General features: G+C 32.7%; 3 protein-coding genes across 5 annotated transcripts; all 3 read right to left on the reverse strand.

The window, feature by feature from the left end:
- Positions 1-840: 840 nt before the first annotated feature.
- On the reverse strand, positions 841-1,885 carry LOC114758751 (ethylene-responsive transcription factor RAP2-2-like). The gene is made up of 2 exons (XM_028947839.1): positions 1,270-1,885; positions 841-1,154 (listed from the first exon to the last, which is right to left on the reverse strand). The coding sequence occupies exons 1-2, from the start codon at positions 1,883-1,885 to the stop codon at positions 841-843; spliced, it is 930 nt and encodes a 309-aa protein (XP_028803672.1).
- A 6,530-nt stretch (positions 1,886-8,415) lies between these two features.
- On the reverse strand, positions 8,416-9,653 carry LOC114758767 (CSC1-like protein At1g69450). The gene is made up of 4 exons (XM_028947858.1): positions 9,618-9,653; positions 8,884-9,117; positions 8,583-8,774; positions 8,416-8,529 (listed from the first exon to the last, which is right to left on the reverse strand). Exons 2-3 carry the CDS (start codon positions 9,049-9,051, stop codon positions 8,622-8,624), a joined length of 321 nt encoding a protein of 106 aa, XP_028803691.1. The 5' UTR covers positions 9,052-9,117; positions 9,618-9,653; the 3' UTR covers positions 8,416-8,529; positions 8,583-8,621.
- A 2,486-nt stretch (positions 9,654-12,139) lies between these two features.
- LOC114758766 (CSC1-like protein At1g69450) lies at positions 12,140-18,983 on the reverse strand. Of its 3 annotated transcripts, none has more exons than XM_028947856.1 (11): positions 18,973-18,983; positions 17,968-18,121; positions 17,502-17,657; positions 17,316-17,379; positions 16,786-16,995; positions 15,794-15,985; positions 15,342-15,640; positions 14,346-14,622; positions 13,329-13,601; positions 12,595-12,828; positions 12,140-12,486 (listed from the first exon to the last, which is right to left on the reverse strand). In XM_028947856.1, the coding sequence occupies exons 2-11, from the start codon at positions 17,985-17,987 to the stop codon at positions 12,334-12,336; spliced, it is 1,878 nt and encodes a 625-aa protein (XP_028803689.1). In that variant the 5' UTR covers positions 17,988-18,121; positions 18,973-18,983; the 3' UTR covers positions 12,140-12,333. The 3 variants fall into 3 exon arrangements, with proteins under 3 accessions (XP_028803689.1, XP_028803688.1, XP_028803690.1); XM_028947855.1 differs by lacking the exon at positions 18,973-18,983 and adding an exon at positions 18,721-18,841 and having other exon boundaries at positions 17,968-18,296; XM_028947857.1 differs by lacking the exons at positions 12,140-12,486; positions 12,595-12,828; positions 18,973-18,983 and adding an exon at positions 18,721-18,854 and having other exon boundaries at positions 13,379-13,601; positions 14,324-14,622; positions 17,968-18,296.
- Between the last annotated feature and the right edge of the window lie 8,792 nt (positions 18,984-27,775).

The following is a 27,775-nucleotide window of genomic DNA, read 5'->3' on the forward strand; positions in this document are numbered from 1 at the left end:
TATTTATTAATAATATATATTATTCAATTTATTTATTATAATAATTATTATTATTTTATAGTAATTTTTAGCTCTTAAGAGTATTATCTCAACAAAATCTCCTTCCTTGATAAAATAATTCATAAAGCCATTATATAGTGTTTCTTTTACGGTATTTTTTTTTTACAGTATTGTTTTTATACTTTTTATATACTATATAATTGAGCTTTTTGTATAACATTTTTATCTTTAAAAGCCTAATAAAAAATAAACATTATAACATTAAAAAAATACATATAAAAACTTATAGTTTTTTCTAAAAAAAAAAAAATGGTTAGGACCGAGACCAAACCCGAACTGACGGAACACGGGACAAAAGTCCCGTCCCGTTTCTGTTCACTAGGATGGGATCGGGACGGACCTGTCCCGGTCTCATCCCGTGAATAGCCATAGCCAAAACTCTCAACAACGAATAAATAAAAGAATTAAAGGATACAATCTTTTTTAACTTATTGATCATCATGAAGGTACATGAAATAATGGGCTAAGAACTAATTAAGAAGCAATATAATCCCCTAATGTAAAAAGTCCTAATCCCAATTATTCCGTCCTAATTTGAAGAGTAGATAAATCAAGCAAAATATATCCCCTAATGTAAAAGTCCTAATCCCAATTATTCCGTCCTAATTTGAAGAGTAGATAAATCATTAATCAAGAGATTAAGAACCCCATCTTATTGGATTGAAGGAGAAGACTCATCAAAAATTTTCCAACCCATCTGCATTATTTTCTGATCCAAATTGCAGCCTCAAGCACTCAGAAACACCACCGTATGTATAAAGACAAGCTGAGAATTTTCTTTCATAATTTCATCCTAAAAGTTTCTCTGAGAAATGATGCTTCGTAATTTTCGGCATCATTTTCATATCCGTCTTGCTGATCCATTGTTGGCCCCATCATCTCTTCTGCTATCTCAAATGGAGAAGAAGAAGACGAAGAACAAACCGTTGATCCCACGTTATCCAAAAACTGGAAATCCACGAGCCGCCACATGTCAGATTCGAATCTAGTTTCAATGTTTTCCTCATCATTCACTTTCAATTGCTTCCCAGAAGAATTTTCTTCGTTAAATCCTCCTTCATCCAAGTTAGTCTTGTTTCCTGATCTAAAACTGACTACGTTTGAGAGAAAACTATTGTCTGAGTCGTCTAGAAAGTGGTGCAACTGGGATTCTAAACCTGTTTGGTTACTGGGAAAATAATGGCTGACTTCAGAACTATTATCAGATACACAGTCGCGTGTTTAGCCTAGAAAGCATGAGATTAGCCATCTCATTTTCTTCTGATTTTCCTTCACTTTCTCCTTTTTCAACTCCCAAATTCATTTTCCTCCCCCACCCCTCTTCAATCACTCCATCACTACAAAATTCACCACCATTATTATCAGATCCAGGAAGGAAATAACCAAGCTGGGTCAACTTTGGTTCTGCTGCTGTTTCTTCTTCTTCTGTTTGGTTACTGGAAAAATTACAAGAAGAAGCAAGGTTTCGAGCTTTGAGCCTAAGAAGGATGAGATTAGCAATCTTTCTGGGAAGAACTGGATTTGCTGGGGAATTACTAAACTGAGAAGGCCAGAAGTTTCTGCGAGTGTTCGCTCCACGAAGCAAGCAAGCTGCTTCATCATAAGCTCTCGCAGCTTCTTCTGCAGAATCATAAGTCCCTAACCAAACTCTTATGTTCTGAATTGTGTCTTTGATTTCAGCCACCCATCTCCCTGAAGGTCTCTGACGAACCCCGATGAATCTCTTTCTTGTTGATCTTCGAGCTTTCAGAAAACTAGCAGCCATGGCGGCTGCTTCTGCCCATTCAGTCTCTCCCACTTCACTGTGTTCCCTCAGTTTCACCATTTTTGTGTGTATCAAGTTTCAAATTTGAAGGAGATCGTCATGCGTATTTATATGGAATTCATAAGTTGGAAATGTTTAGCATGAGTGAGATTTTTGAGAGTGTAATAATTAATGATTTGTGTTATATTATTTGTCCTTAAATCTGATTCGGCATTTTTAGATTGGTAATTGGATTCAGAAGCTGACACAAGTTTCATTTTCATTCATGAGGAGAGTTCGAAGATGTTAATTAATTAGTAGTATGACTCAGTAAACTAAACTTCCAAAACAAAAACGCGTGCTCAGAAACCACCATAATTAATAATGGAGTTACTTAGTAGTTGATTAAGTTTAAAAAGAAATTAGAGAGATCTTTCACATAGTGCTCGTAGATTATATATTTTTCATAATTTAATAACTAGTTTCTCTTATATTTGAATGAAATTTTAAAAATGAGCAGTATAATACATTATCCAAATTCGTTTGTGTGAAAAAATTATTGAAGTTTAGGCTCTTTTTTTTCCCAGTTCAGACTTAATTTTTTCTGTGGGATGAAGATACTGTTCCATGGCTAGTAAAGCTCTTGCAATTTTTTTACCACCAAACCATTGGAAAGATGGGATTAGATAAAAGCTAATCCAAGTCTCAAGGTCATATATTAATTCATTAATTCATAACAGAATTAGGAGCATTATTCACTAAAAAATTTGGCTCTTATGTTTTAAGTTGAAGCAACATATTCCATATGTATCCCAAAATAAAAATTCCTTTATTTCTTTTTATAGGGTTAAGGTGTAATTTTAGTAACAAAATTTATCCAAATGGGTATTAGGCACCATAAAGTTTATATTTGTGCAAAAATATACATGACATTGTTAAAAGCAGGCATCTAATACCACTTTGTTAATGTCCATTAGTTTAACATTAGTGAGGCCTACAAAAGTCAATTTTAATGCGCTATTTTAACAACAAATTTGCATTAAATGACACTATACACATAAGGTTTATTATGTGCAAAAAATATACATGAACTTTTTAAGAAGAAAAAAAAATCATCAAATTCTATAAATGTTAATTAACTTTATTCTTTTAGGTCCACAAAATATCACATTTTTTCTTCACTCATTCCCACTTCCTCCTCTCTTAGTATATGGATTAGTTTAAAAAATTAAAAAAAAGGATAAAAACTTAATTATAACATATATTATATAATCTCTAAAATATTTATACATAATTAGATTTATATTAATTATAAGCTAAGTAAATTAATTTGGAGAAAAACAATAGATATAATATTTTAAAGTAATTTATATAATTTCTTTAATCTCCTCAAATTAGCCAACTGCGTTTATATTAAATACTACAGGTGGTAGTGAGTGGAAGCAATGAGTCTTGTATCTTAGAAGGAAAAGATGTTGTCTTGGATAAATACATATAAAAGACTTCGGGTTGAGAAAAATAACATGACATAGAGTGTGTGTTGACTATGATAAGATAAAGATAGATAGACTTGAAAGTAGGAATGGATGGAAAGAAAATGTAGCATTTGGAGGGATCTAAAAGAATAAAATTAATGGTTGTCTATGGAAATTGATGAGTTTTATTATTTTCCCCCCTTTTAGAAAGTTGATGTATATTTTTGCACCTAAGTAAACTTTATAGTGCCTAGTACCCCTTGATCTAAACTTTATTGTTAAAAATATACCTTAATATGACTTTGTGACTTACTAGTGGATGTTAATGGTATGGTACTAGATGCCCATTTTGACAACTCATGTATATTTACACCCAAATAAACTTATAGTACCAAATACTTCTTAAAGTAAACTTTGTTTTTAAAATTGCGCTTTAATTTTTTTTTTATAAGAAAAATTCCTTTATTTCATTCTTAGGGGAAAAGATTGACATCTCGAAGGCTCTTTGAAATGAAATATTTCTTAACTAACTCAGTCCTTTAACTATGATTTATTGTCACTTAGTCCCTAGACTTTTGATTCATATATGACTCAATCTCTTATCTTTTTACTTTTTATATTATTATTCTTGTCATCTAATCTCGTGGCAAAAATTGCTTCAGACTAATCTCCATAGGTGGATCTTTTTTAAATACAATCATCTCTAAGATCAATCATCAATGTTCAACGATGGTAAATATCTCTTGCATTTGATGTTCATGAAATGAAAATAATTATCATTATCACTGGAAATATGATAGACTCCAACAATTAAATACTTGTACACTATTGTGGCCTGTTGCAGTTTTCTTGTACACTATTGTGGCCTGTTGCAGTTTTCCTCTGGTAAGCGCTAATAAGTACAAAGGATAATATTTAGGTTAATTTTATTTATTTATTTTGTCAAGTTTTCTGATCACATGTAACTATGTCTCTTATTATTATAAATTTATATAAAAAAGTAGAACATATGATCACATATAATTAGAAAATTTGACGAAATGGATATAAAGAATTAGGTGTAAGTATATTCCAATTACAAAATCAAACTGTACATTTTTATATATGCATTTCCCCTCAATATATAGATCCTGTTAGTGGGAAATTCTGTTATTTTCCCCCATGATAGGAAAAGCAAGATGAGCAATATCTATTATGTTTTTATGATCATTTTTATATAGTAGTAATTTTAATAATATATTTCATTCAGTTCTGCTGCTAATGATTGGAACCTCTGTTGTAATGCAATATAATGGACACTTTTTATATAATAATTTAAAATTGAAATTAAAATATCTTCATAATTGTATTTTTCTTTTTAGCCTTCGGCAAGCGAGAATCGGGTGTCAATATCAACTTCTTGTAGAAATCACTCTTTCTTGATCACTTGTGGGGTTGAATGATTGTACCATTCTGCTTGTACAATGCGCTGTACTTATCTATCTTCGTTAATATCAAACTAAGTGGGAGGCCATAAATTTATATTATATTGTCTCATCAACTCAACTCTCAAGAACAAGTCAATAATAAGTCATAACTCATAAATTTTTATAATTTATGAATAATATAATTATTTAAAGTTTTCATATTATATATATAATTTATCAAAAGGAAAGCATTACAAGTGTTGGCAACTGTTTGCTTCAATGGCTTCTTACCTCAATGCTGCATGCTATTATCATGATATATAGTTGAAAGAATTTTATTATTTTCAGATGATATTGTTTGCTATTGGTGATATATGATTTTTTAATATAAAAAAGAATTTTTTTTAATAACTAAGAGTATCCTCAAGTCATTTAGATTTGAAACTAATTTCTGTCGAGTTGGGAGTATAAGGTTAAAGTCCTTTCAGCAATTTCGTTTTTTGAGATTCGAATTTGTGTTCTCTTCTTTACAGGTCAGATTGCTTACTATATCAACCAACAGCTTGTTGATAAAATTTTTTTTACACATTATAGATATATAGTAATTGGAATCTGGAAGGAAATCAGAGGTAATCTATTAGAAAAGTTTTTTGTAATTAATCTTTGCACAAAATCCATAAAAGATAAAGGGTGGGGTGCATTCAATACTTTCAGATATTTTTTCAGGTGCATCCAGCATCTTGAGTAAATTTTGTGGTACATCTAACAGCTTGAAGTATTTTTCAGATGCATCCAACACCTTAAAGTTTTTTTTTCCTTGCCTAGGTGCTAGATGCACCAAAATATACTTTTAGGTGCTAAACGCATTTGAAAAAAATATTTCAGAGTGCTGAATACATAAAAAAAATTCCAATGTGCTGGATACACTTAAAAAAAAATTTCAAGGTACTAAATGCACCGCAAAGTACTTTAAGGTGTTGATGCATCCAAAAAAATATTTCGATGTGCTAAATGCAACTTACCCTAAAAATAAAAGCCTCTAGTTAACAATACATTAACATCAATTTCTTTGCCGAAAATCCTTTTCATTATTCCTTTGTTTGTAGTGGTCATGATTAGTTCCTATTTTAAAATGGTATTTTATATTCTATGTATTTATATTTTATATATAATACTACCTCCGGTTCTTAATATAAAGTTCGTTTGATTTTTATTTTGGTTCTAAATATAAGACCTCAATTCATTTTGTCTCACATTTATTTCATTTTTTCTAAGATAGTCCTTATAATAATGAAAGTTCTAGTAAATATATTTGATTAGTAAGAATATTTTAGGAAAGACAACACTTATTTATTACAAATAAGTAACTTAACTAATTTATTAAGGATCAGAAATAGTATATAATAATGTGTTATTCATTAAATTATGAACAATACACTCATATTAGATTCCATGCAAAAGCATATACTTAAACCCTATTCTTTTTTTTTAATGTAGTTTTTAAAAGTATAATTTTGTTGCAATTTTATTTTTGAAAATGATCAGATTGTTTCTGAAAATTCTTTCTTTCTTTCTCTATTTGTCCTTTTTTTTAAGAACAATGTCTCGAGATTGAAGCAAAATTATATTGAACTCACAATGATGCTAGCTTGTTTACAGTATCCTATAAAGTTCAGAAAAGGGTATCTAACAATTTCTTGTGTGATATCCAGAGAAAAACACTAGAAGAGACGATGACAACCCAAGAATCTGCAACATTCCAAGTTTTGGCTTTATCACTGTTCTTTTAACCTCTAAAACTCGTTTCTTTTAACCTGATAAATTGATATTTTCGTTAAAGCAAAGTTAACTAGAGTTTCAAAATAAAAGAGCTAACAATAGCCCAAAGCTAAAAACCCTAAACCTAAATTGAGGGAACAACTATCGTCGAGTTCGCTGAAAATATGCCCACAGTCTTCTCGACAGAATTCTACAGAGAGGAAAATGTTATCATCGATACCAACACCATCAATCCATCATAAAGGGGTGGGGGTATGAATGAACCCCCCTAAAGGACCCACCCCTCTTGTAGGCAAAATAACAACCAAGAAACGTTGTTGAAACACCATGATAGGGCTCGTGGGAGATGAAGCACCCACAAACACCAAACAATGAGATGAATTCATAAAAAAGAGAAATAGGATAGCTCACTGTCAACAACACGTCAAGCAACATCGCTTGAAAATACATATTTCCTTCTTTCATCCCTTAGATTTGCCACCATTGAACTAAACCACCAGTTGTCCTCTGAGAGATAGATCGAAAGACAGCAGAGACAACCATCAACATAACCCTTGCGCCAGAAATAGAAAAACAAAGGCATTGGGTCAGGATCTGATTGATCAAAAGTCAAGCTACCAACCAACCAAAAAAAAAGCCACCATTAGTAAGTCTCTTAGATCTGTTTATTGTTGGAAAAACAAACCACACCTTTTGTGCTTTTTGCATTAAACAAATTTGTGAGATTTGATTTGACACTGCTTGCTTTGATGGTGATAGATCAGATCCTGACCTAGTGGCTTGGATGTATGATTTTTCAAGAAGGGTTTTAATGACGCCTATCTCTAGTTCCATATGTTATCTCTCTCAAAGGATGGTTATTGTTTTGCTCAATGGTGGCAAATCCAATGCACGTCAATGTTAGATGTATGTATAATCAAGCGGAGTTTCTCAGTGGGTGCTTGACGGTGAGTTCTCTTTCTATTTTGGTGCCGTTTATTTGGCTAGTGGTTGTGGTGTTTCGTTCTATGGGTTCTCCCATAATTTTTGACAACCATTCTTGATTGCTCTCCACCCTTTACATTGGCATCAGTGCTGGCAACGACAATTTTCTCCTTGCAATTTTGACAAAGCAATAGTGGGTCTTTTTTTTTTTTGAGTGAAAAGGAATTTATTGAAAAACAGTAAACTTACAGAGTACAAACGAGGAAGAAAGAAATAGAGACAGCTAAGAGGTTACATAACAAGCTGTTTACACAACTCAGCAGATCTTATAGTTTGATCGGTCAAAGAAAAAACTTCATTAACTAGTCTTGGAGGCTGAGTCTCTTCTTGATTGAACAATAGTGGGTGTTTTAAGTTGTCTTGAAGGTGATTGCTCCCTTAGCTTTGTTGTTAGGGGGAGGTTTATGTTTTTGGACTGTTACTTTGTTGGCCTTTTTTTGTTGGACCTCATATTGGGCTTCGTATGTTCTGGTTTTTGTATTAATGAAAATATCATTTTATCTAATGGAAAAGAAAAATCCCCTCCACCTAATTGAAGATAAAATCCAGATAATCCTTCAAGGTTGTTCCAACAAGCCCAATCACTGTAACTTAAGCTTGCACTAGGCTTTCCAAATCCCAAAAGCCTGAATTCCGTAGGCTTCTCAAACTTGAGGCCCATATAACTTTTCTTAGGCTAGACAGGCATCTCACCCACGATTGGTCTAGATGAGACAGTTAAGCATCCTCCTCAGCTAGGTTATTCTGAATAAGCAATTTTAGCGCAGGAGTAGAAAACTGAACTGTGCGTGGATAAATTAAACAAACTTGAATTAAGAAATAGGAGGAAGACAAAACTGGACAGTATATGGATTTGGAAGAATCAGCAACCCTGAAGATTATTAAGGTACAAGCTATAATAAAAAATAAATAATTTGCTCCATTGTTTAGAATCTAGAGTTAAAGAAGCTGATTTGAGTTGGGTTTCTCACTACTAGGTATTCAGACCAGTAATTTTTGAATAAACAATCCACACTAACGTTCTTTCACTACCAAAAAAACGTATTCTACAGCCATATACAGTAAAACAGCAAACAAATAACTTCTCAGGCATACTGACAAAAAACCCAAAAGAAAAAAAAAAGAGGAAAAAACCTTCTCAGGCATGGTAAAAAAATTGTGCCTCGTATAAATTCAAGAAGATATAAGGGGAGTCCGAAGAGTGCTGGTGTCTGAAGGTGACTGAATTGGCTGCAAAGCAGGGTCCCTATAAGCAATGATTAATTTGTCATAAAACTCATCCATTGTAGCATCATTTGGGTCTTCTCTGTCTTTCTTGATCAGAGTCTGGAAACACAAACCCAAGTCAAGATCACAGTTGAATAATTAATTGAATGCAACATGCAGCTACTCTCATGTACTTATAGAGATTTCGCGTTGTGGGTTGAAAACATACCTCTGCAGAGTATGCAACAAACATGGGAAGAAACCGTTTTCGGCAGTACTCATTAAAGAGAAGAGTAATGATAGGCAAAGGAATCATCAAGGAGGATGCTGTAGAGAGTTTTTTCAGCGCAAAAATTCCCACTGCAATGATGTGCATGAGTACAAGAGAAAAGATCATGGAATTGTGCACAATAGGCCAGAATTTCCCTGCTGTTTCATACTTGGGTGCATATACATTTATGAACTGCAATATACATGGGCAGAGAACGTCAGTATAATCCACATCAAAACCTATTTCCCCCCGTCTCAATCTCATGATCAAAATGACTAACACTGACAGAGACTCCATAATCAATTAAAAATTGGTTATTTGCTCTGCCAGGAATACGGTACTTCATTACAAACGATAGATGAGGCCTAGGGTTTTTATTACATGTTCAGCTATGCTAATAACCACCACAAATATTTTCCTGGAAAAACAATGCTGTCAATACATTCAAACCATCTTAGACATCTCCCAAACATAGTATTTCAAGTTTAATATAGTTAATTAAACCAATAATAATATGCATAAAAGTAATTATTCAAATTTCCTAGCAGAAGTGACAAGTAGGTATTTCCATTTCTTTCGGGAATGAGTCAGAGGGATCTCAAGTATGACTAATTATATCAGCTTAGAGAAATAAATATCTCAACTTTTAGAAATAGAAAGAATTCAAAACCAACATATTAAGAAATGCTAACCTGGTTCCTAAATACTATGTATGCAAAACCAACATATTCCAATTACAAAATCAAACTGTACATTTTTATATATGCATTTCCCCTCAATATATAGATCCTGTTAGTGGGAAATTCTGTTATTTTCCCCCATGATAGGAAAAGCAAGATGAGCAATATCTATTATGTTTTTATGATCATTTTATATAGTAGTAATTTTAATAATATATTTCATTCAGTTCTGCTGCTAATGATTGGAACCTCTGTTGTAATGCAATGTAATGGCCACTTTTTTATATAATAATTTAAAATTGAAATTAAAATATCTTCATAATTGTATTTTTCCTTTTAGCTTTCGGCAAGCGAGAATCGGGTGTCAATATCAACTTCTTGTAGAAATCACTCTTTCTTGATCACTTGTGGGGCTGAATGTTTGCACCATTCTGCTTGTACAATGCGCTGTACTTATCTATCTTCGTTAATATCAAACTAAGTGGGAGGCCGTAAATTTATATTATATATTGTCTCATCAACTCTCAAGAACAAGTCAATAATAAGTCATAACTCATAAATTTTTATAATTTATGAATAATATAATTATTTAAAGTTTCCATATTATATATAATTTATAAAAAGGAAAGCATTATATATAGTTGAAGAATTTTATTATTTTCAGATGATATTGTTTGCTATTGGTGATATGTGATTTTTTTTATATAAAAAAAGAATTTTTTTTAATAACTAAGAGTATCCTCAAGTCATTTAGATTTGAAACTAATTTCTGTCGAGCTAGGAGTATTAAGGTTAAAGTCCTTTCAACAAGTTTGCTTTTTGAGATTTAAACTTGTGTTCTCTTCTTTACGGGTCAGATCGCTTACTATATCAACCAACAGCTTCTTAATAAATTTTTTTTTACACATTATAGATATATAGTAATTGGAATCTGGAAGGAAAATCAGAGGTCATCTATTAGAAAAGTTTTTTTAATTAATCTTTTGCACAAAAATCCATAAAAGATAAAGGGTGGAGGTGCATTCAATATTCTCAGATATTTTTTCAGGTGCATCCAACATCTTGAGTAATTTTGTGATGTATCTAGCATTTTGAAATATTTTGTGGTACATCTAACAGCTTGAAGTATTTTTCATATGCGTCCAGCACCTTGAAGTTTTTTTTTTCCTTGCCTAGGTGCTAGATGCATAAAAATATACTTTTAGGTGCTAAACGCATTTGAAAAAAATATTTTAGAGTACTGGATACATAAAAAAAAAATTCCAATGTGCTAGACACACTTAAAAAATATATTTCAAGGTGCTAAATGCACCACAAAGTACTTTAAGGTGTTGATGCATCCAAAAAAATATTTCGAGGTGCTAAATGCAGCTTACCCTAGAGATAAAAGCCTCTAGTTAACAATACATTAACATCAATTTCTTTGCCGAAAATTCTTTTCATTATTCCTTTGTTTGTAGTGGTCATGATTAGTTCCTATTTTAAAATGGTATTTTATATTCTATGTATTTATATTTTATATATAATACTACTCCGGTTCGTTTGATTTTTATTTTGGTTCTAAATATAAAACCTCAATTCATTTTGTCTCACATTTATTCATTTTTTTCTAAGATAGCTCTTATAATAATGATAGTTCTAGTCAATATATTTGATTAGTAAAACTATTTTAGGAAAGACAACACTTATTTATTACAAATAAATAACTTAACTAATTTTTTTAATTTACTCAAATTAGTCAACTAGCTCTTATATTAAGGATCAGAAATAGTATATAATAATATGTGTTATTCATTAAATTATGAACAATACACTCATATTAGATTCCATGCAAAAGCATATACTTAAACGCTATTCTTTTTTTTTTAATGTAGTTTTTAAAAGTATAATTTTGTTGTAATTTTATTTTTGAAAATGTTCAGATTGTTCCTGAAAATTCTCTCTTTCTTTCTCTATTTGTCCTTTTTTTAAGAACAATGTCTCGAGATTGAAGCAAAATTATATTGAACTCACAATTATGCTAGCTGGTTTACAGCATCCTATAAAGTTCAGAAAAGGGTATCATTTCATCTAATGGAAAAGAAAAAACCCCTCCACCTAATTGAAGATAAAATCCAGATAGTCCTTCAAGGTTGTTCCAACAAGCCCAATCACTGTGACTTAAGCTTACACTAGGCTTTCTAATGGAAAAGAAAGGTCTAGGCTTTATCTGGCCCAAGAGCCTGAGTTCCGCAGGCTTCTCAAACTTGAGGCCCATATAACTTTTCTTAGGCTAGACAGGCTTCTCACCCACAATTGGTCTAGATGAGGCAGTTAAGCATCCTCTTCAGCTAGGTTATTCTGAATAAGCAATTTTAGCGCAGGAGTAGAAAACTGAACTGTGCGTGGATAAATTAAACAAACTTGAATTTGGAAGAATCAGCAACCCTGAAGATTATTAAGGTACAAGCTATACATCAAAAATAAATAATTTGCTCCATTGTTTAGAATCTAGAGTTAAAGAAGCTGATTTGAGTTGGGTTTCTCACTACTAGGTATTCAGACCAGTAATTTTTGAATAAACAATCCACACTAACGTTCTTTCACTACCAAAAAAACGTATTCTACAGCCATATACAGTAAAACAGCAAACAAATAACTTCTCAGGCATACTGACAAAAAACCCAAAAGAAAAAAAAAAGGAAGAAACCTTCTCAGGCATGGTAAAAAAATTGTGCCTCATATAAATTCAAGAAGATATAAGGGGAGTCCGAAGAGTGCTGGTGTCTGAAGGTGACTGAATTGGCTGCAAAGCAGGGTCCCTATAAGCAATGATTAATTTGTCATAAAACTCATCCATTGTAGCATCATTTGGGTCTTCTCTGTCTTTCTTGATCAGAGTCTGGAAACACAAACCCAAGTCAAGATCACAGTTGAATAATTAATTGAATGCACATGCAGCTACTCTCATGTACTTATAGAGATTTCGCGTTGTGGGTTGAAAACATACCTCTGCAGAGTATGCAACAAACATGGGAAGAAACCGTTTTCGGCAGTACTCATTAAAGAGAAGAGTAATGATAGGCAAAGGAATCATCAAGGAGGATGCTGTAGAGAGTTTTTTCAGCGCAAAAATTCCCACTGCAATGATGTGCATGAGTACAAGAGAAAAGATCATGGAATTGTGCACAATAGGCCAGAATTTCCCTGCTGTTTCATACTTGGGTGCATATACATTTATGAACTGCAATATACATGGGCACAGAACATCAGTATAATCCACATCAAAACCTATTTCCCCCCATCTCAATCTCATGATCAAAATGACTAACACTGACAGAGACTCCATAATCAATTAAAAATTGGTTATTTGCTCTGCCAGGAATACGGTACTTCATTACAAACGATAGATGAGGCTTAGGGTTTTTATTACATGTTCAGCTATGCTAATAACCACCACAAATATTTTCCTGGAAAAACAATGCTGTCAATACATTCAAACCATCTTGGACATCTCCCAAACATAGTATTTCAAGTTTAATATAGTTACTTAAACCAATAATAATATGTATAAAAGTAACTATTCAAATTTCCTAGCAGAAGTGACAAGTAGGTATTTCCATTTCTTTCGGGAATGAGTCAGAGGGATCTCAAGTATGACTAATTATATCAGCTTAGAGAAATAAATATCCCAACTTTTAGAAATAGAAAGAATTCAAAACCAACATATTAAGAAATGCTAACCTGGTTCCTAAATACTATGTATGCAAGACAGAGGTAGATCAAGAGGAATGGTAGAATTAGTGGGGCTAAGAAGAAATATGTAATTCCAAGAAGTCCAAACATAAGTACTCTTGGAATATCTTTGTGGTAAGGAAAGGATGGAACTTCAAATTCGTCATCTTCCGATGCGAAAGGCCTTTTAATCAAACTCCAAATTAAAGGAAACATCCGGAAAAGTTCTGATGATGTGCTTGTCCATCCTGATGTCACGACATAAGCAATGAAAAATGATGCCTGCGGTCAAAATTGATGGCATTAGAAGGAAGACATAGAAATATCAAACGTATTGTAAATTACATTATAGTCTTGCACATACAATGGTTATATGAATTACCAAACTGATAAATAGTCTGTAAGCAACGAGAACAGAGTTAAAACTATTTTTAACTATCAGAGAAACTGATACAAGGGACTGCTGAAATAAACCTTCAGCAGGATTCTTGCTGTACTGAGGTTTTAACTGGCAATTTCAGAATTCAGAATTTTAATAAAATTGCGGTGCTGTCATTTTCATTTTAGGTGCTTACGAAATCACTGAATATTTTAAACATTCTCAAAACGTTTTTACATGAAAGAGTAGGTTAATTCATTCGGAAGACTATATAATTATAACTTATACTTGGGTAAAAGGACGGGTTACAATAGATCAGGTTTTAAGAAGCAAGGTAGCCTAATCCACTAGAGTAAAAGGTAAGGATAGTAGGATTGTCAACCATAACAATCAATGTTTGAAAGTTCTTGACCACCAATGTTGTAATGGGCTCTTAACAAATAACAATCCCTTCAAATGGTCAAACACCTAAAAATATGCGAGAATCAGATGACATATTCGCACAAAAATATATTAACTTTCAAAGTACTTGAAAGTAATTTGAACAGACGTTTAAGGAAAATTTACCGTAAGAACTTTCAAAGTACTTGAAATTAATTTGAACAGACGTTTAAGGAAAATTTACCGTAAGAAAAGCTTTGGCTAACCTGTGCTGGAACTGCTACCGCTAGTTTTTGAGGAATGGCCTTGGGGTCAAGGAAAATGGACATTTGATATAGAACTGATCCAGAAAACACAGTCGCAAAAAACACATTCCATACTGTGAACCACAGGACTTTATTACATGCACTCTTTTCTATATTACTGTGTGAGATGTACCCTTGAATGGAGGAAAGAAACTCCATGACAGGAGGCACCGTTTGCAGAAACAATAGAAGAATGAGACTGGGAAGGTATCCTGTAATTACTTGACTGATAAATGTTCTGCAAGCAGATTCATAGGTTTTTTGGGTCAACTGAATGAACAGAAACGTAAAAGGTAATATTAGCAGATTGTAGGTCCCATATTTGATAAACCGCAAGTCAACATGGTCAGAAAGAATTTAAGAAGACAGAAAATGCACACGCATTGCTTTTAAGACAAGACAGAAATGAAATAATAGGAGGAGGATTCTAGTGGCATGAAAATTCAACATCAAATACAGCTGGTAAAGAGGTCTCCAACAATTTCTTGACGAATATTCAAGAAATTAAATCCCTTATCCATTATGAGAACCCATGCTTACACGTGCTCAAACTATCATGGGAGGTAGATTGCAGGCAACAAGATCAAAAACCTCATAACCATGGATATTCATGAAACATTTGTTTCTTTCAAATTGGAAATGGCAATTTGATACATTAATTTTCCTTTTGCATGAAGTTCCACTTTGATCTCTTGGTTAAGGCCCTTCAAGATCTAATCTACAATGAATTACCCAGGACAACATGACAGCATAAAATCCATGATCTCCAACTTTCAGTTGATGACTAAAAGCGTATACTGAAGGAACAGTCAAGTATCTCTTTGATCGTGCTTTATATAATGCTGAGAATAATTCCTTTAAGCAATAAATCTAACGTGAGATCATGCTTAAAGGGGAAACACAAGAAGGTAAAATACACGAGAGAGTGGTTATAGAAAAATTGTTCATACGACTTACATGGTGAGAATACTTTTCAAGAAGGGAAACAAAACTTCCAGCTGGCTCAGGTTGGTAAGGCCTTGCACAATTAAGACAGGTATAAGGAACAATATTGTGAAAACGATGAAGACAACTATAACTACCAACTTGGAAATCCATCTTCGCATAAATGATTCAGAGAAAAAGGGCCAGTAGACATCATGGGGTTCTGGAGCTTGCTCTGTATTCCATTCAATGGGATTGACTGCTGGATGCAGACGGACAGCAGCTGCAGCAGCATAACGGGACTTGAAGGCCACAAAGGCAGCTCGAGTCTCCTTTAACGTTAAAGAAAAAAGTAGTTAAAAGGTATGCACTTTGTGGTTCAGCCAACACATATAAGAGAAAAACAACTCACTTAAAACAAGACTAAAGATAATTGATAAATATTTTTTGCTCTTGTTTTGACTATCATAAAGATTACCACATACTTCTCCTGCCAATGAAGCCTCTGATTGCTTCAGTCTTACATTCTCTTCAATGTCCTCCAACCTCTTCTCATAGTGATCCCTAAGATTAATTTTGCGTTTAAAAAGTCCAAAGAAACCACCTTGCCTGTGCTGTTGCTGAGAGGGATCTGATTGTAGTTGACCAAGTCTTTTACCTAAGTTTTTTGCTTCATTCTAGATAAAAAGAGGCAAATGAATTTTACAATAGGAAAATTTGAAATAGCACATTCAGCATCAAAGAACCTGTTATTATCGACAATGTAGCACTTACCTTTATGCGTAATGGCATAAATAGTTTGGTCATTAGCCAAGCTATTCAATCAACAATAGAATAATGCTAAACATGGGTAGCAAAATATCTGAGGTAATGTCTTTTCCAGAAAAAAGATATTTTCTTATGGACGATCTCATAGAAAACTTAATCACAATACTATGATGCTCAGATGTGATAATGTGACAGAAAGAAAAATACCAGGAGAACTTAGTAACCAGTAGTTATTAAATGGTTTAATAAGATGTCATCACCACCCACTCTCCAGTCTTTAAATAATAATATATTACAAAATGATTAATGATCCACATAAAACCAAAGTAAACCATTAAAAAACGGATGGTATAATATATCACATTTAACTATGGAAATTAAGGGCACAAACATTCAGAATAATGCACAAGGTTCTGAGACCTTAAGTTTAGACATGACGTGTGTTAAGAAGTACGGATGTGGACATTATGTCATGACAGAATTTGAAGTATTCAGGAATTTTTTTTTTTTTTCATGTGTTTTGCCTTGCTTGATATGATTATCTCTCACATAATGCACATGGACATCAAGGCACAACTCCCATTTTCAAGTATTTGCCCTTCAAAACTATGTTGTTACCCAAATGAAGAATATAATTCAGGTTTCCAGGAAGGTGTAAAGACAAAATTAATGGAAAAAAAAAGGAAGTTAAATCAGAGGCAGTGCTCACCAGGAGACTTTGAATTTTGCTTGTGCGACGAACAACCACATGCGATAAATATGTAGCAGGGTAAAGCTCTTTGAAGAAGCTCTCGACACTCTCACTGACACTACAACTGGATGAAGTAGGAATACTGCGAACTAAGATGGTGAATTGGTGTGGTTGAGGTGGGGATGAGTAAAAATAAGAAATCCTTCTTGCAGATATGTATTTATATTCCTGTAGAATAAAATAACATGGAGTGATGGCGGATAAGTATCTGGCTCAAGTGTTGGCTTTGGTATTCATTGTTGATTATTATGACACTTATTTCATACTTCAATTAATAAAGGGACACAGGAGAAGGGGGGGTCCTCGTACTTTCAAATTATGTAAAATCAAGAAACAATCGTTATCCTGATAATTGATGGAATGTACATCCAAAAGATATTTCGATATTACTACTCATCAGGTAACACCATAATTTATACCTGACGTAAAGGGAACTAGCTATCATGGTTGATGTTATAGTTGCACAAGTTATGAGTGCACGAACTTACTTTATAAAGCATGAAGCATATGAATACAGTAACAAAGTACACCGCCGAGAAGTGGATCCACAGCCTGACATAAGGATAACGGAGGATAAATATCTAATACAGACGCTAGTCCCCTAAGACGCAAGTAACCCAAGCACTGCTTCAGTAAAACCAAAAAACCAAAATAAATCTTGAGGTAGTATTCACCAGTTAGAGCCATTTTTCACATTTGATATGGTGAAAATGTCCAAGGAGCTACTCGTCACATTGGTAAAATCAAATCCTACTAGTGCATCTCCTGAGACATTTACTGGAAGAAGCACAAGGATCCCGATAAACCCAGCAAAAGAAAATATTTTCAAACTGCACTCAAGAAAACAAGTAACTCAGTCTAAATAAGGACATCTTTTTAATGGTCTGTGAAGTAAAAAGCTGCAAGTTATGGAGTCCAACACAGTCTAAATAACTAATTTCTGTTGTAACATTACCTTTAGTTAAGCTTTAAATTTATATGACAATAACTACTCTACCCGCAACAACAAGGATCTAACAGGAAAAGGGAAAGAATTAAGAGCTACCCCAAATGTTTGCACACACCGGCTCCACCTTTGATTTAGCTACTCATCAATATTGATATGCTCAGAAAAAACACCACATGAAGAGAATGAAATACCTGAAGGTTATAAGACGCATATATACCACCCCGTCTAATCCTGATGACGACAATATCTCATCTTCAGAAAGCCTCCAGGCTTTTGCAACCCACCCAGTTGAAGGTACCAGTCTTTCTAAGTTGAAATGACTTCTCCGCCTAGAGGTTCCTTCGGCTAGCAAGCGTGGCATATAAACTTCATAATTACAGGGTTGTTTTTTCAGTACAGAGTACAATGTGAAGAATAACACGCACAGAGCTGTGTTTATCCCAAGAGAAGTGAGAAGAGCAGAGACAATCATATCTTCAAGGAACTAAATGGACCAATGAAATTATGAGCTAGATACCCGCTGCAAGAACCATAAGAGGAACAGAAGTTAAAGATCATAGAAGTTTCATCTCATTCTGTATCCAATTTGCAGAAAGACCAGAAACATGAACAACTTCAGAAACATACAAGGGTGACCCAAATACTACTACAAAAACAGGATGATTCCCCGAATACAACTGTAAAAGCCATGACCATCAACTTCAAAAATGAACATAAAGGCGTCCTGCGGATTTTTGCAAAACAATGAACATACACAACTTCAGAACTAAGCATGGTCACCATAGTCCCCAAAGAAAATTATAAAACCATAACCGAGGTTCACTCTCTATTTAAATATTAAGTGGTGAATTGAAGCCACACCCATTTCTGCTCGACACACAATTTATCACCCCATTGGGCGAAAGATCATAGCGACTTTGACCAAGCCTTGAAATAAGAAATACCTTAGTTAATTAAGAAAAGTAGAAGCAGGTAGTTTTTCGGATTTCTCATCCCTCTGCCGATGAGCATAAGTTTCAAATGAGTAAGTCTCAAAGCCGAAGCAAAACAGCAAAAATCACTGGGAGAAAGAAACCAGATATCAATCATCCAATAACTATAAACGTCCAAATTTTTCCGAATAGCAGTGCAGCAAGAAAGAGGCAGAAGGAGCTCAGAGAAAAGGATATGAGAATTATAAAGAGAGAATTCAGTACCAGGTAGAATCTGGACAAGGAGAAACTCACTTGTGATTACAGAGAGCTCCAAATGTTCAATGTGTGAACAGAGCAAGCGGTAAGCCGTGTGCTGAAGGTAGGTACCTGAATGATTAGTCGAATGACCACAATACCCTTATTTCTACATTTGTCCTGCTTGAGAGGGTTCGGGATATTCGTCCTTTCCGCGTAAACTAACATTTACTGAAGATTTCAGTTTAGCGCGCTGTCCTGGCCCCCAAAAAAAAAAAAAAAAAAAAAATAATTTATGTTTAATACTCTTCCTGTTCTTAATCTAAAAACTAATTTTAGAGTTAATATTGATTTTATATGTAACATTTATTTAATATATTTATCAATTTTTTTAAATTAACTTTATTGATATTTTTTGCAACAATAATTAAGTATAATGAGAGAGAGGAAGAGAATTAAAGAGGAAAATTATGGTATTTTATAAAAAATATCATATTAAATAATTAAATTAATATATCTAATTTTTTTAAATTAATTAATTATATTTTATATTAAGAACTTAAGTAGTAATAATTTTATACACCGTCCGATCATTCAAAAGTTAGTAATGTAAAGTAGTTGAATGGATATCATTGCTGGTAAAAAAAAAAAAAAAACAAAGAATGGATATCATTATCAATACAATCATCATGATTAAAATAAGGTATAAAAAATTATGATTGTTAAAATAACATATTTTAAGTAAGCTGTATAAAAATATTTATTATAATTCTGCAAAAGATAATATAGGGAGAATGATAAAAAAAATCTTGAAAATTGTAAAATTCTCGATAAGATATTTTCATAAAAATGTGTTGTTATTTGTAATTTAATTGTTGTTAAAAAAGTGTTATCAGAAAACTGATTTAAAATTTTACAATTTTCAGGATATTTTTTCGGTAATTGGGAAAAAGGCAAAAAACAATTTAAAGGGGAGAACCGGAGAACGGTTGATGAGGTCAAAGGCTCGTCCAATGGTTTGCAACTGCTAGTCAATCACTCACGAAGTCATGATGGCGTAGCGGAACACACTGACGGTGACACGTTATTGGATTCGGCATTTGAGCAATTTTTAATCATTCTAAAATACAAAAACCAAAGTTGGCGTTCGTTTCCTGCAGACATGTAGATCTAGTGATCCCCACATATATATTTTAATCCAATTAAACACAACTCATTTAGGCAAAATGACTAGAAAAAACATTGAAAATAGGACATTTAAAAAAGGGTTACTAACATTTTAAAATGATAGGAAAGAAGGTAAAGCCTGAATTGAAATTATGAAAATATGAAGAAATAATCAATATGTTCTTGTATGATGCTTAGAAAAAAATGTTATTCTGTATTCCAAACTTCTTAATTTATGTTTCAGTTTTATTATTTTCATATTAAATTTAGCCATTTTTAGAAATAGATATTTTCACCTGAGAAAATACAATCGTTATTATGTATTACAAACTTGTTAATTTATTTTGCAATCTTATTATTTCCAAGTCAAATCTAGTTATTTTTCCAATCTGACACAAAGGCTATTGATCATTTTTTCTCATTTTCATAATTTCAATTCAGGCTTTCCCTCATTCCCTATCATTTGAAAGTATTAGCTGCCTTTTTTTAAAAAAAATTATGGCAAGGTTGTTTTTTTTTTTTTGGGGTCATTTTCTCCACTCATTTATTGTAGTGGATTTTAAAAAATAAGCCACATTATTTATTGTTGTGAAAATTAGTCTAGAGCTATTACTAAAAAATTTCATGAAATGTGCAAATAACTATGAAGTTTCAAGAGAGCTCAGTGTGATTTACGGAGGAGATGAACAAACCCGCTTGCCCTGCTAAGAAACACACAAATGGTGCTCAAAATTCCAATCTAAAAGTTCCATTCCCCCTATTCAAACTCTTACCCATTTTTTGTCGAAATGTTTTTAAAATAAAGTGACGCACAAGAGAGTCTTTATAAATTACTCCTCCGGTCCTTATTATAAGACCCCATTTGACTTTTTATTTGGTCCTAATTATAAGACCCCAATCCATTTTGTCTCTTATATTTATGCATTTTTTTCTAAGATAATCCTTCTAATAATGATAGTTTTAGCCAATATACTTAATTAGCAAGGATATTTTAGGAATGACAACACTTATTTATTATAAATAACCAACTTAACTTACTTTCTTAATCTCCTCAAATAAGTCAATTGAGTCTTATAATTAGAATTGGAGGAGTACTAAATTTATACAAAGAGTTGCGTAGAGAGTATTTGTTCAAAATCATATCTTGCTAGTCACAACTTGCTCGTGAGAGTGCCAAGAAGCCCAAACTTGGTCGAACCAAGGGTGTCATCAAGACTTGCCTGAATTTTACCAGATCATTCCCTGGATATGTATGTTGCTCTTTTTTTTTTTTTCCTCCCTAAAATATAAATATCCTCCTATTGAAAGCAATCCTATTCGAGATACTATTGGGTACTAAATATGAGTACTTCTCTCACCAGAGATTCGAACATTGATTTATCACGTTATGAGAAACTAATCCCTTTCACTGGACTTAATCTCCGTTGGTTGTATAGTGCTCATAATTGTCATGACCTTACCGCCAAGGTGTACGTTATTTGGGCTTTGCCCAAACTTGCCCACGGAAGATAAGGACTTATGCATGGGTGCGCATGGCCACGACCTTATACCTTGACGCCTACCAATTCCTTCACACAAGCCCCTGCTCACAATTTTCTTTATACGTCTGACCTCTTTTTTTTTTTTTCTCCCTTTTTCTTTGTTTGGCTTACTTTGGAGGTGGATTGGATAGAATGGGAGAAAAAAGAATTAAGAATGGGAGTAACTTAGATTGAATATCTTAGGGCTGTTTAGCAGAAAGAATTAGTTGGAATGAAGTGGAATGGAAAAGAATGGAATGAAATAGAATGGAAAATTTCTGAGTGATAACATGTTTAGTAAGCGCTGAAATGAAAGATAAGTTGATAGAAAATTTCATGTTTGATTGGATGAAAATGGGTTGGAAAATTGTACAATTTTACCATGTTACCCTTAATGATAGTGTATAATATTGTTAAATAAAAAATGCTTTTAAATCTTAAAAAAATAATTTCATTAAAAAATCAGTACTTCAAAAACTGAATAAAAATAAATTGTAATTTAAATACATAATTAAATATAAATATTCAATGTAAAGATAAAAATCACCATAGATATTAAGCTGGTTAACATGATTTCGGATTCATAATTCAAAAATTACCCTCCCCATTCATGGTTGGGACAATATTGAAAGCTGAGAATTTATTAAACCAAACTTTTAAGAATACGTTGCCAGCATCCCAATTCATTTATTTCATTTATTAACATATAGCATGTTTTCAATATTAAAAAGACAACAAAAATTGAAGAACCACAATTCTATCTCCAGTATACTGTATTTGCCCTTATTTTTCAAGCGTTAAATAGAGCATAAACAAATCCATATAAACAAAATTAATTTAAAAGTTAATTTTTAGTTGACATGTCTTTCTTCATTTAAACACAAATTACGCCAATTACATATTACTGTAAAGCCCTTTTTTTTTTTTGCCAAACACTGAGCCTAATTTCTAATGCAATATTATTCATTCAAAAAATCTTTCTATTTTTAAAGTTATGTTTGGTAAATTTTGAACTTTAATATAACAAAAAAAATGAGCAAGCAAATTTTGAATTTGTTGCAAAGAATTCAAATTTTCTTGCATCATATTTGAATTTGTTACAAAAAGTCAAATTTTCTGGCAACACATTTGAATTTGTTCGAACAAATTTACAATTTATGCAGTAAAGAATTTAATCATTGGGTGAGCAAATTCACATTTTACGCAGTAAGTTTGAATATCATCCCATCAAATTCAAATTTGCTTACCTCTGTTTATCTCTCTGTTTTTTTTAACTAAAAACAGAGCAAACTAAAACAAAAATCAACATCATAAATATATATTAGAACAAGTTCTTTGGCCGCTATCTATACTACTTTAGTAGTAATAATGGAGAAGTAGGCCGCTATTTATATACACACACAATGCGATGTAGGATAATATTACAAAACGCTAGGAGGCATATGCATTTTACACTAATTAATACTCCTCCGGTCCTTAATATAATATTTATTTAACTAATTTAATTAGATTAAGGAAGTTAGGTAAGTTAGTTAATCATAAAAAATACAACATATTTTTTCTAAAATACTATAATCATCTTCCTTAATATCCTCTTATTCTTTTTAACTTGATTATGGTTAAGATAGTATCAATAAGGGTAATTTAGGAAATATTAATAAATATGATAAATAAGTTTTATATTTAGGACCAAAATCAACTCAACAATTAAGTCTCATATTAAAAACTGGAAAAGTAACTTGGACTAAAAACCAAGATACCCAAATTATTCATATTTCCTGTTAATATGTAGCAAAGAGTAGTATGACTGAGACTCCTATTTGTATATAGCCAATTTGACATCTGTCATTGTTAGTTACGCAGGAATTAATGTTTTGAAAGGGATATAATCGGCTTGGCCAGTCTTTTATTCAAATTTCAAGGGGGATGGTCTTTGACATTTTCCCACGCACGAGTGAAAATCAATTCCCATCAAAATGGGTGGGAACCCATTTTCCCTTATAAGCTGGAAAATATTCCGCCACTGGAAAATAGGTTCCATGAAAGTATACATGCCAAACGTCCGCCACCGATGGAAAATATTTTCCATCTCCCTCACCAAATTTTTAACGTACCAAACGCGCTCTTACAGTGGATCATAAAAGCAAGTACCTTGGACTTTAGTGATCGGGAAAGGCAAATAAAGAATTTTTTAATAAAAAATGGAAAATAAAGATTGGAGAAAGAGTTGTTCATGGGACAAGATATGATTAGGATAGGCCTGTCCTAATCCCATCCTGATAAATGAAGATGATATAAGAAATTTGTCCCATATCCTGTTCTGTCTCGTTGTTATTATGGGATTAGGATGTTTTCTATTTTTTGTAAAATAATTTTTACATTATGGTTTGATCTATTATAATGAATTTTGGTTTTTTTCCCCTATCTTTAGTTCTTTGGGCTTAGCTCTTCTGAAAACATCTTTTTATTTTGTTCTTTATTTTTGGGACTTAGACCTCTTAAATAAATAATAATCAATAGCATAATAATTCTAAAATTCATTTTCATCATTTCAAAAATCATAAACAATTAAAAACTCTAAATAAATAATAACTATTAACTACATATGTACTAAAAACTACAAATACAACTATTTTCTATTACATATGCTTTAAACATTTTGTATTTTTAACATTTAATAATTATAATATAGTTAAAAAAAATATTACTATCAGGACAGAACAATCTCATCCTATATACCGTCCCAATCCCATTTTCTGTGAGGTCTAGAAAAATCTCAGGATGGATCCATTTCGTCCTAATATGACCTAGACGAATCTAGGCTTATTTTGAACACCTCTCATCAAAGACAAGGGGTTGGTACAGAACATGATTTTTTTTAGAGGGGGAAAAAAAGACAAGGGGAGAACGTTCGATGAGATCAAAGGCTCATCCAATGGTTTGCAACTGCCAGTCAATCACTCACGGATTGATGATTGCGTAGCGAACACACTGACACGTTGTTGGATTTGAGGAATTTTTAATCATCATAAAATACGAAAACCAAAGTTCGCATTAATTTTCTGGAGACATGTAGATCCGGTGATCCACCCCACAAACATATTTTAGTCTAATTAAACACCACTCATTTTGAGGTGAATGACCAGAAAAAACTTTGAAAATAGGAAATTTAGGCAACTAATAACACGTTAAAATGATAAGAAATGAGAGAAAGTCTGAACTGAAATTATGAAAATATGATGATATGATCAATATGCACTTGTCTAATGCTTAAAAAAGGATGTTATTTTGTGTTGCAAACTTGTTAATTTATGTTTTAGTCTTCTTATTTTCATATCAAATTTAGTTATTTTCCCAAACAGATGCTTTCATCTGAAAAAAGAATGTTTTTACTCTATATTCCAAAATTATTAATTTATATTGCAATCTTATCATTTCTAGATCAAATATAGTTATTTTCCCAAACTAACACAATGACATATTGGTCAATTTTTCACATTTTCATAATTCCAGTTCAGGTTTTTCTTTCTTTCCTATCATTTAAAAGTATTAGCTGCTTGTTTTAGAATTTCTTATTTTCAACGTTTTTTTTGGTGATTTTCCCACCCATTTATTGTATTGGATTTTAAAAATAAACTGCATTATTTATTATTGGGAAAGTCAGTCTAGAGCTTCAAGGCAAATATTTTATTATTAAAAAAATTTCATGAAATGTACAAATAACTATGACGTTTCAAAAGTGCTTAGTGTAATTTATGTAGGAGGTGAACAGACCCGCTTGCCTTGCTAATAAACACAAAAATGGTGCTCAAAATTCCAATCTCAAAGTTCCGTTGCCCCTATTCAAACTCTTACCCTTCAGTCCCCCAAAAAAAAAGAAATCTTACCCATTTTTTGTTGGAATATTTTTAAAATAAAGTGATGCAAAAGAGAGTCTGTATAGATTATTAAATTTATATAAAGAGTTGCGTAGAGTCGCAGAGAGTAGGTGCTCAAAATCATGCCTTGCTAGTTACAACTTGCTCGAACCTTGCCCGAAAGTGCCAAGAAGCCCAAGCTTGCTCAAGCCAAACTCATAACAGCAAGATTTTTGTTTTTGTTTTAGTGATCTCCCCGGTATCTTAGGCCAATGCCATCTTTCAGGCTTTTCAACAGGTCCAGACTAATCCGGAGCAGCACCTGTGAAGAATTTCCTAACAGATAACTGGCCTACCACTCCACGCTGCTGCGTTTCCAAGCGGGATCGAACCCCTCACCTTGGTTAAGCTAGAACGACCCCACAATCAGTCAATCTAAGCGCTTGATGGTAACAACAAGATTATTTTGCCACTTGGTAATTTGACTGTGGTCAAGCAAATGAAGGGTTTCTGCTGGGACTCTAGAAATATATGTAGAGATCAAGCGTTACACTATCATATCAAAATTTACAAATTCGTCTAAAGTTTTGTTTTAAAATATGCCAAAACAATACGCTATCATATAAATGGGTTCTCTATACAAATAAATAGTCTGATATCATAAGTCCTAAGGAAAATGAGCACAATCAAATTAACTCATTGCAAAGCCAACAACTTACAGTGGCTTATAATCATGTAAATTTTATAATGAAAAAAAGCATAAAGAGGTTGAGATTAAAAAAATAAAATGAGAAGTGAACAAATAAGTTTAAATACCAAGGAAAAAGAGTCAAACCTTCTTCATTACCACTGTGTACGCCAGTTCTAATGGTGCACAAAAGACTTTCGTCCGTCTCTCTCTCATCAAAATCAGTTACAAATAAGCACCATAAACTCATCAGATCTGGACCATCAAGATTTTATTTTGATTGTCTAGATTTAATTTCTTTTTTATTTTTATTTGTTCAAAATAATTATTTTAATAGATATAGAATATAAAATAAAAATATTCTCTTAATTATCATTTTTTTTAAAAAAATAATTTTTTCTATTCAAATGAGATCTAAATAGTCCATATTTAATGAATTTAGAATATTCATCAAGACGATGATCAATGAAACTAATTCCCTCTCTCAACCCCCGTGGACCACTATTTTTGTAACTGGGTAGAGGATATAGCCCGTGTGGAACTAGGCAGCAGCAATCCATTTTTCACTTGGAGGAGGGAAGGATGCTAGAGTCATTTTGATCGTGTTTTAGTGACGTTTAACCCTCCTAGAGCAATACGTAAGTACGGACGTGGCACTGTGAAATCTTCACTATTCCACTCTGATCATCAACCATTGCTCTTTCTTATGAAGAAGGAGACGTCCGAAACTGCAACAGAGCGACCCTTCCGTCTTGTTGCCTTTTAATTTGGATGCTTCATGAAGATTTTGAGCGTTTTATTAGAGAGTCCTGGAACCCTAGTACGGTCTGGTTGGGCGAGGTGGAGACCTTCGCGACGGAGACAACAGTTTGGAGTCGTGAAGTTTATGGTCACATTAGACGAAGAAAACGACGGCTACTAAATACTCTTTTCTATTCTAAATATGAGACCTATTTTATTGTGTAAATTATATTACTTTTGGTTTTTAATATAAAAACTAGTTGACTAATTTAAATAGTTTAAGAAAATTAGTTAAGTTAGTTAGTTGTAGTAAATAGGCATTGTCTTTCCTAAAACATTTTCGTTAAGTGTATTGGTTGGAAGTACTATTATTACAAAGATTATTTTTAAAAAAATAGATAAATGTAAGAGGCAAAGTGGATTAAGATCTTATATTTAGAACTAAAATAAAAGTCAAATGAGTTCTTATATTAAGGATCAGAAGAAATATTACAAAATAGATCTTATATTTAGAACCAAATGAGTAGATTGGATGGCTTAGCACGGTCAATACAAAACGCAGGCACATCGTCCTTGCTCGAGCAACTGTAGCGAAGCCTTTGGAAGGAGCTTGAAGAGGTTATTATTCAAGATGATTTAATGCTTGCTCAGAAAGCTAACTGGGATTCACTGGGTGACCCGAATACTAAATTTTTTCATGCTAGAGCTGATGGGAGGAGGCAGAGGAAAAAGATCGAGGCCATATATGAAGAACAATAAAGACCAACGGACTGATGATATCCGTGAAATTAAAAATCTAGCTTCTGGTTTTTTTCATTAATCTTTTTAGTGATGACAGTAGCAATGATTGCAATATT

Source organism: Neltuma alba, unplaced genomic scaffold (genome assembly GCF_004799145.2).
Source record: "Neltuma alba isolate B1F8T4 unplaced genomic scaffold, ASM479914v2 tig00010746_pilon, whole genome shotgun sequence".
Taxonomy (NCBI): Eukaryota; Viridiplantae; Streptophyta; class Magnoliopsida; order Fabales; family Fabaceae; genus Neltuma; species Neltuma alba.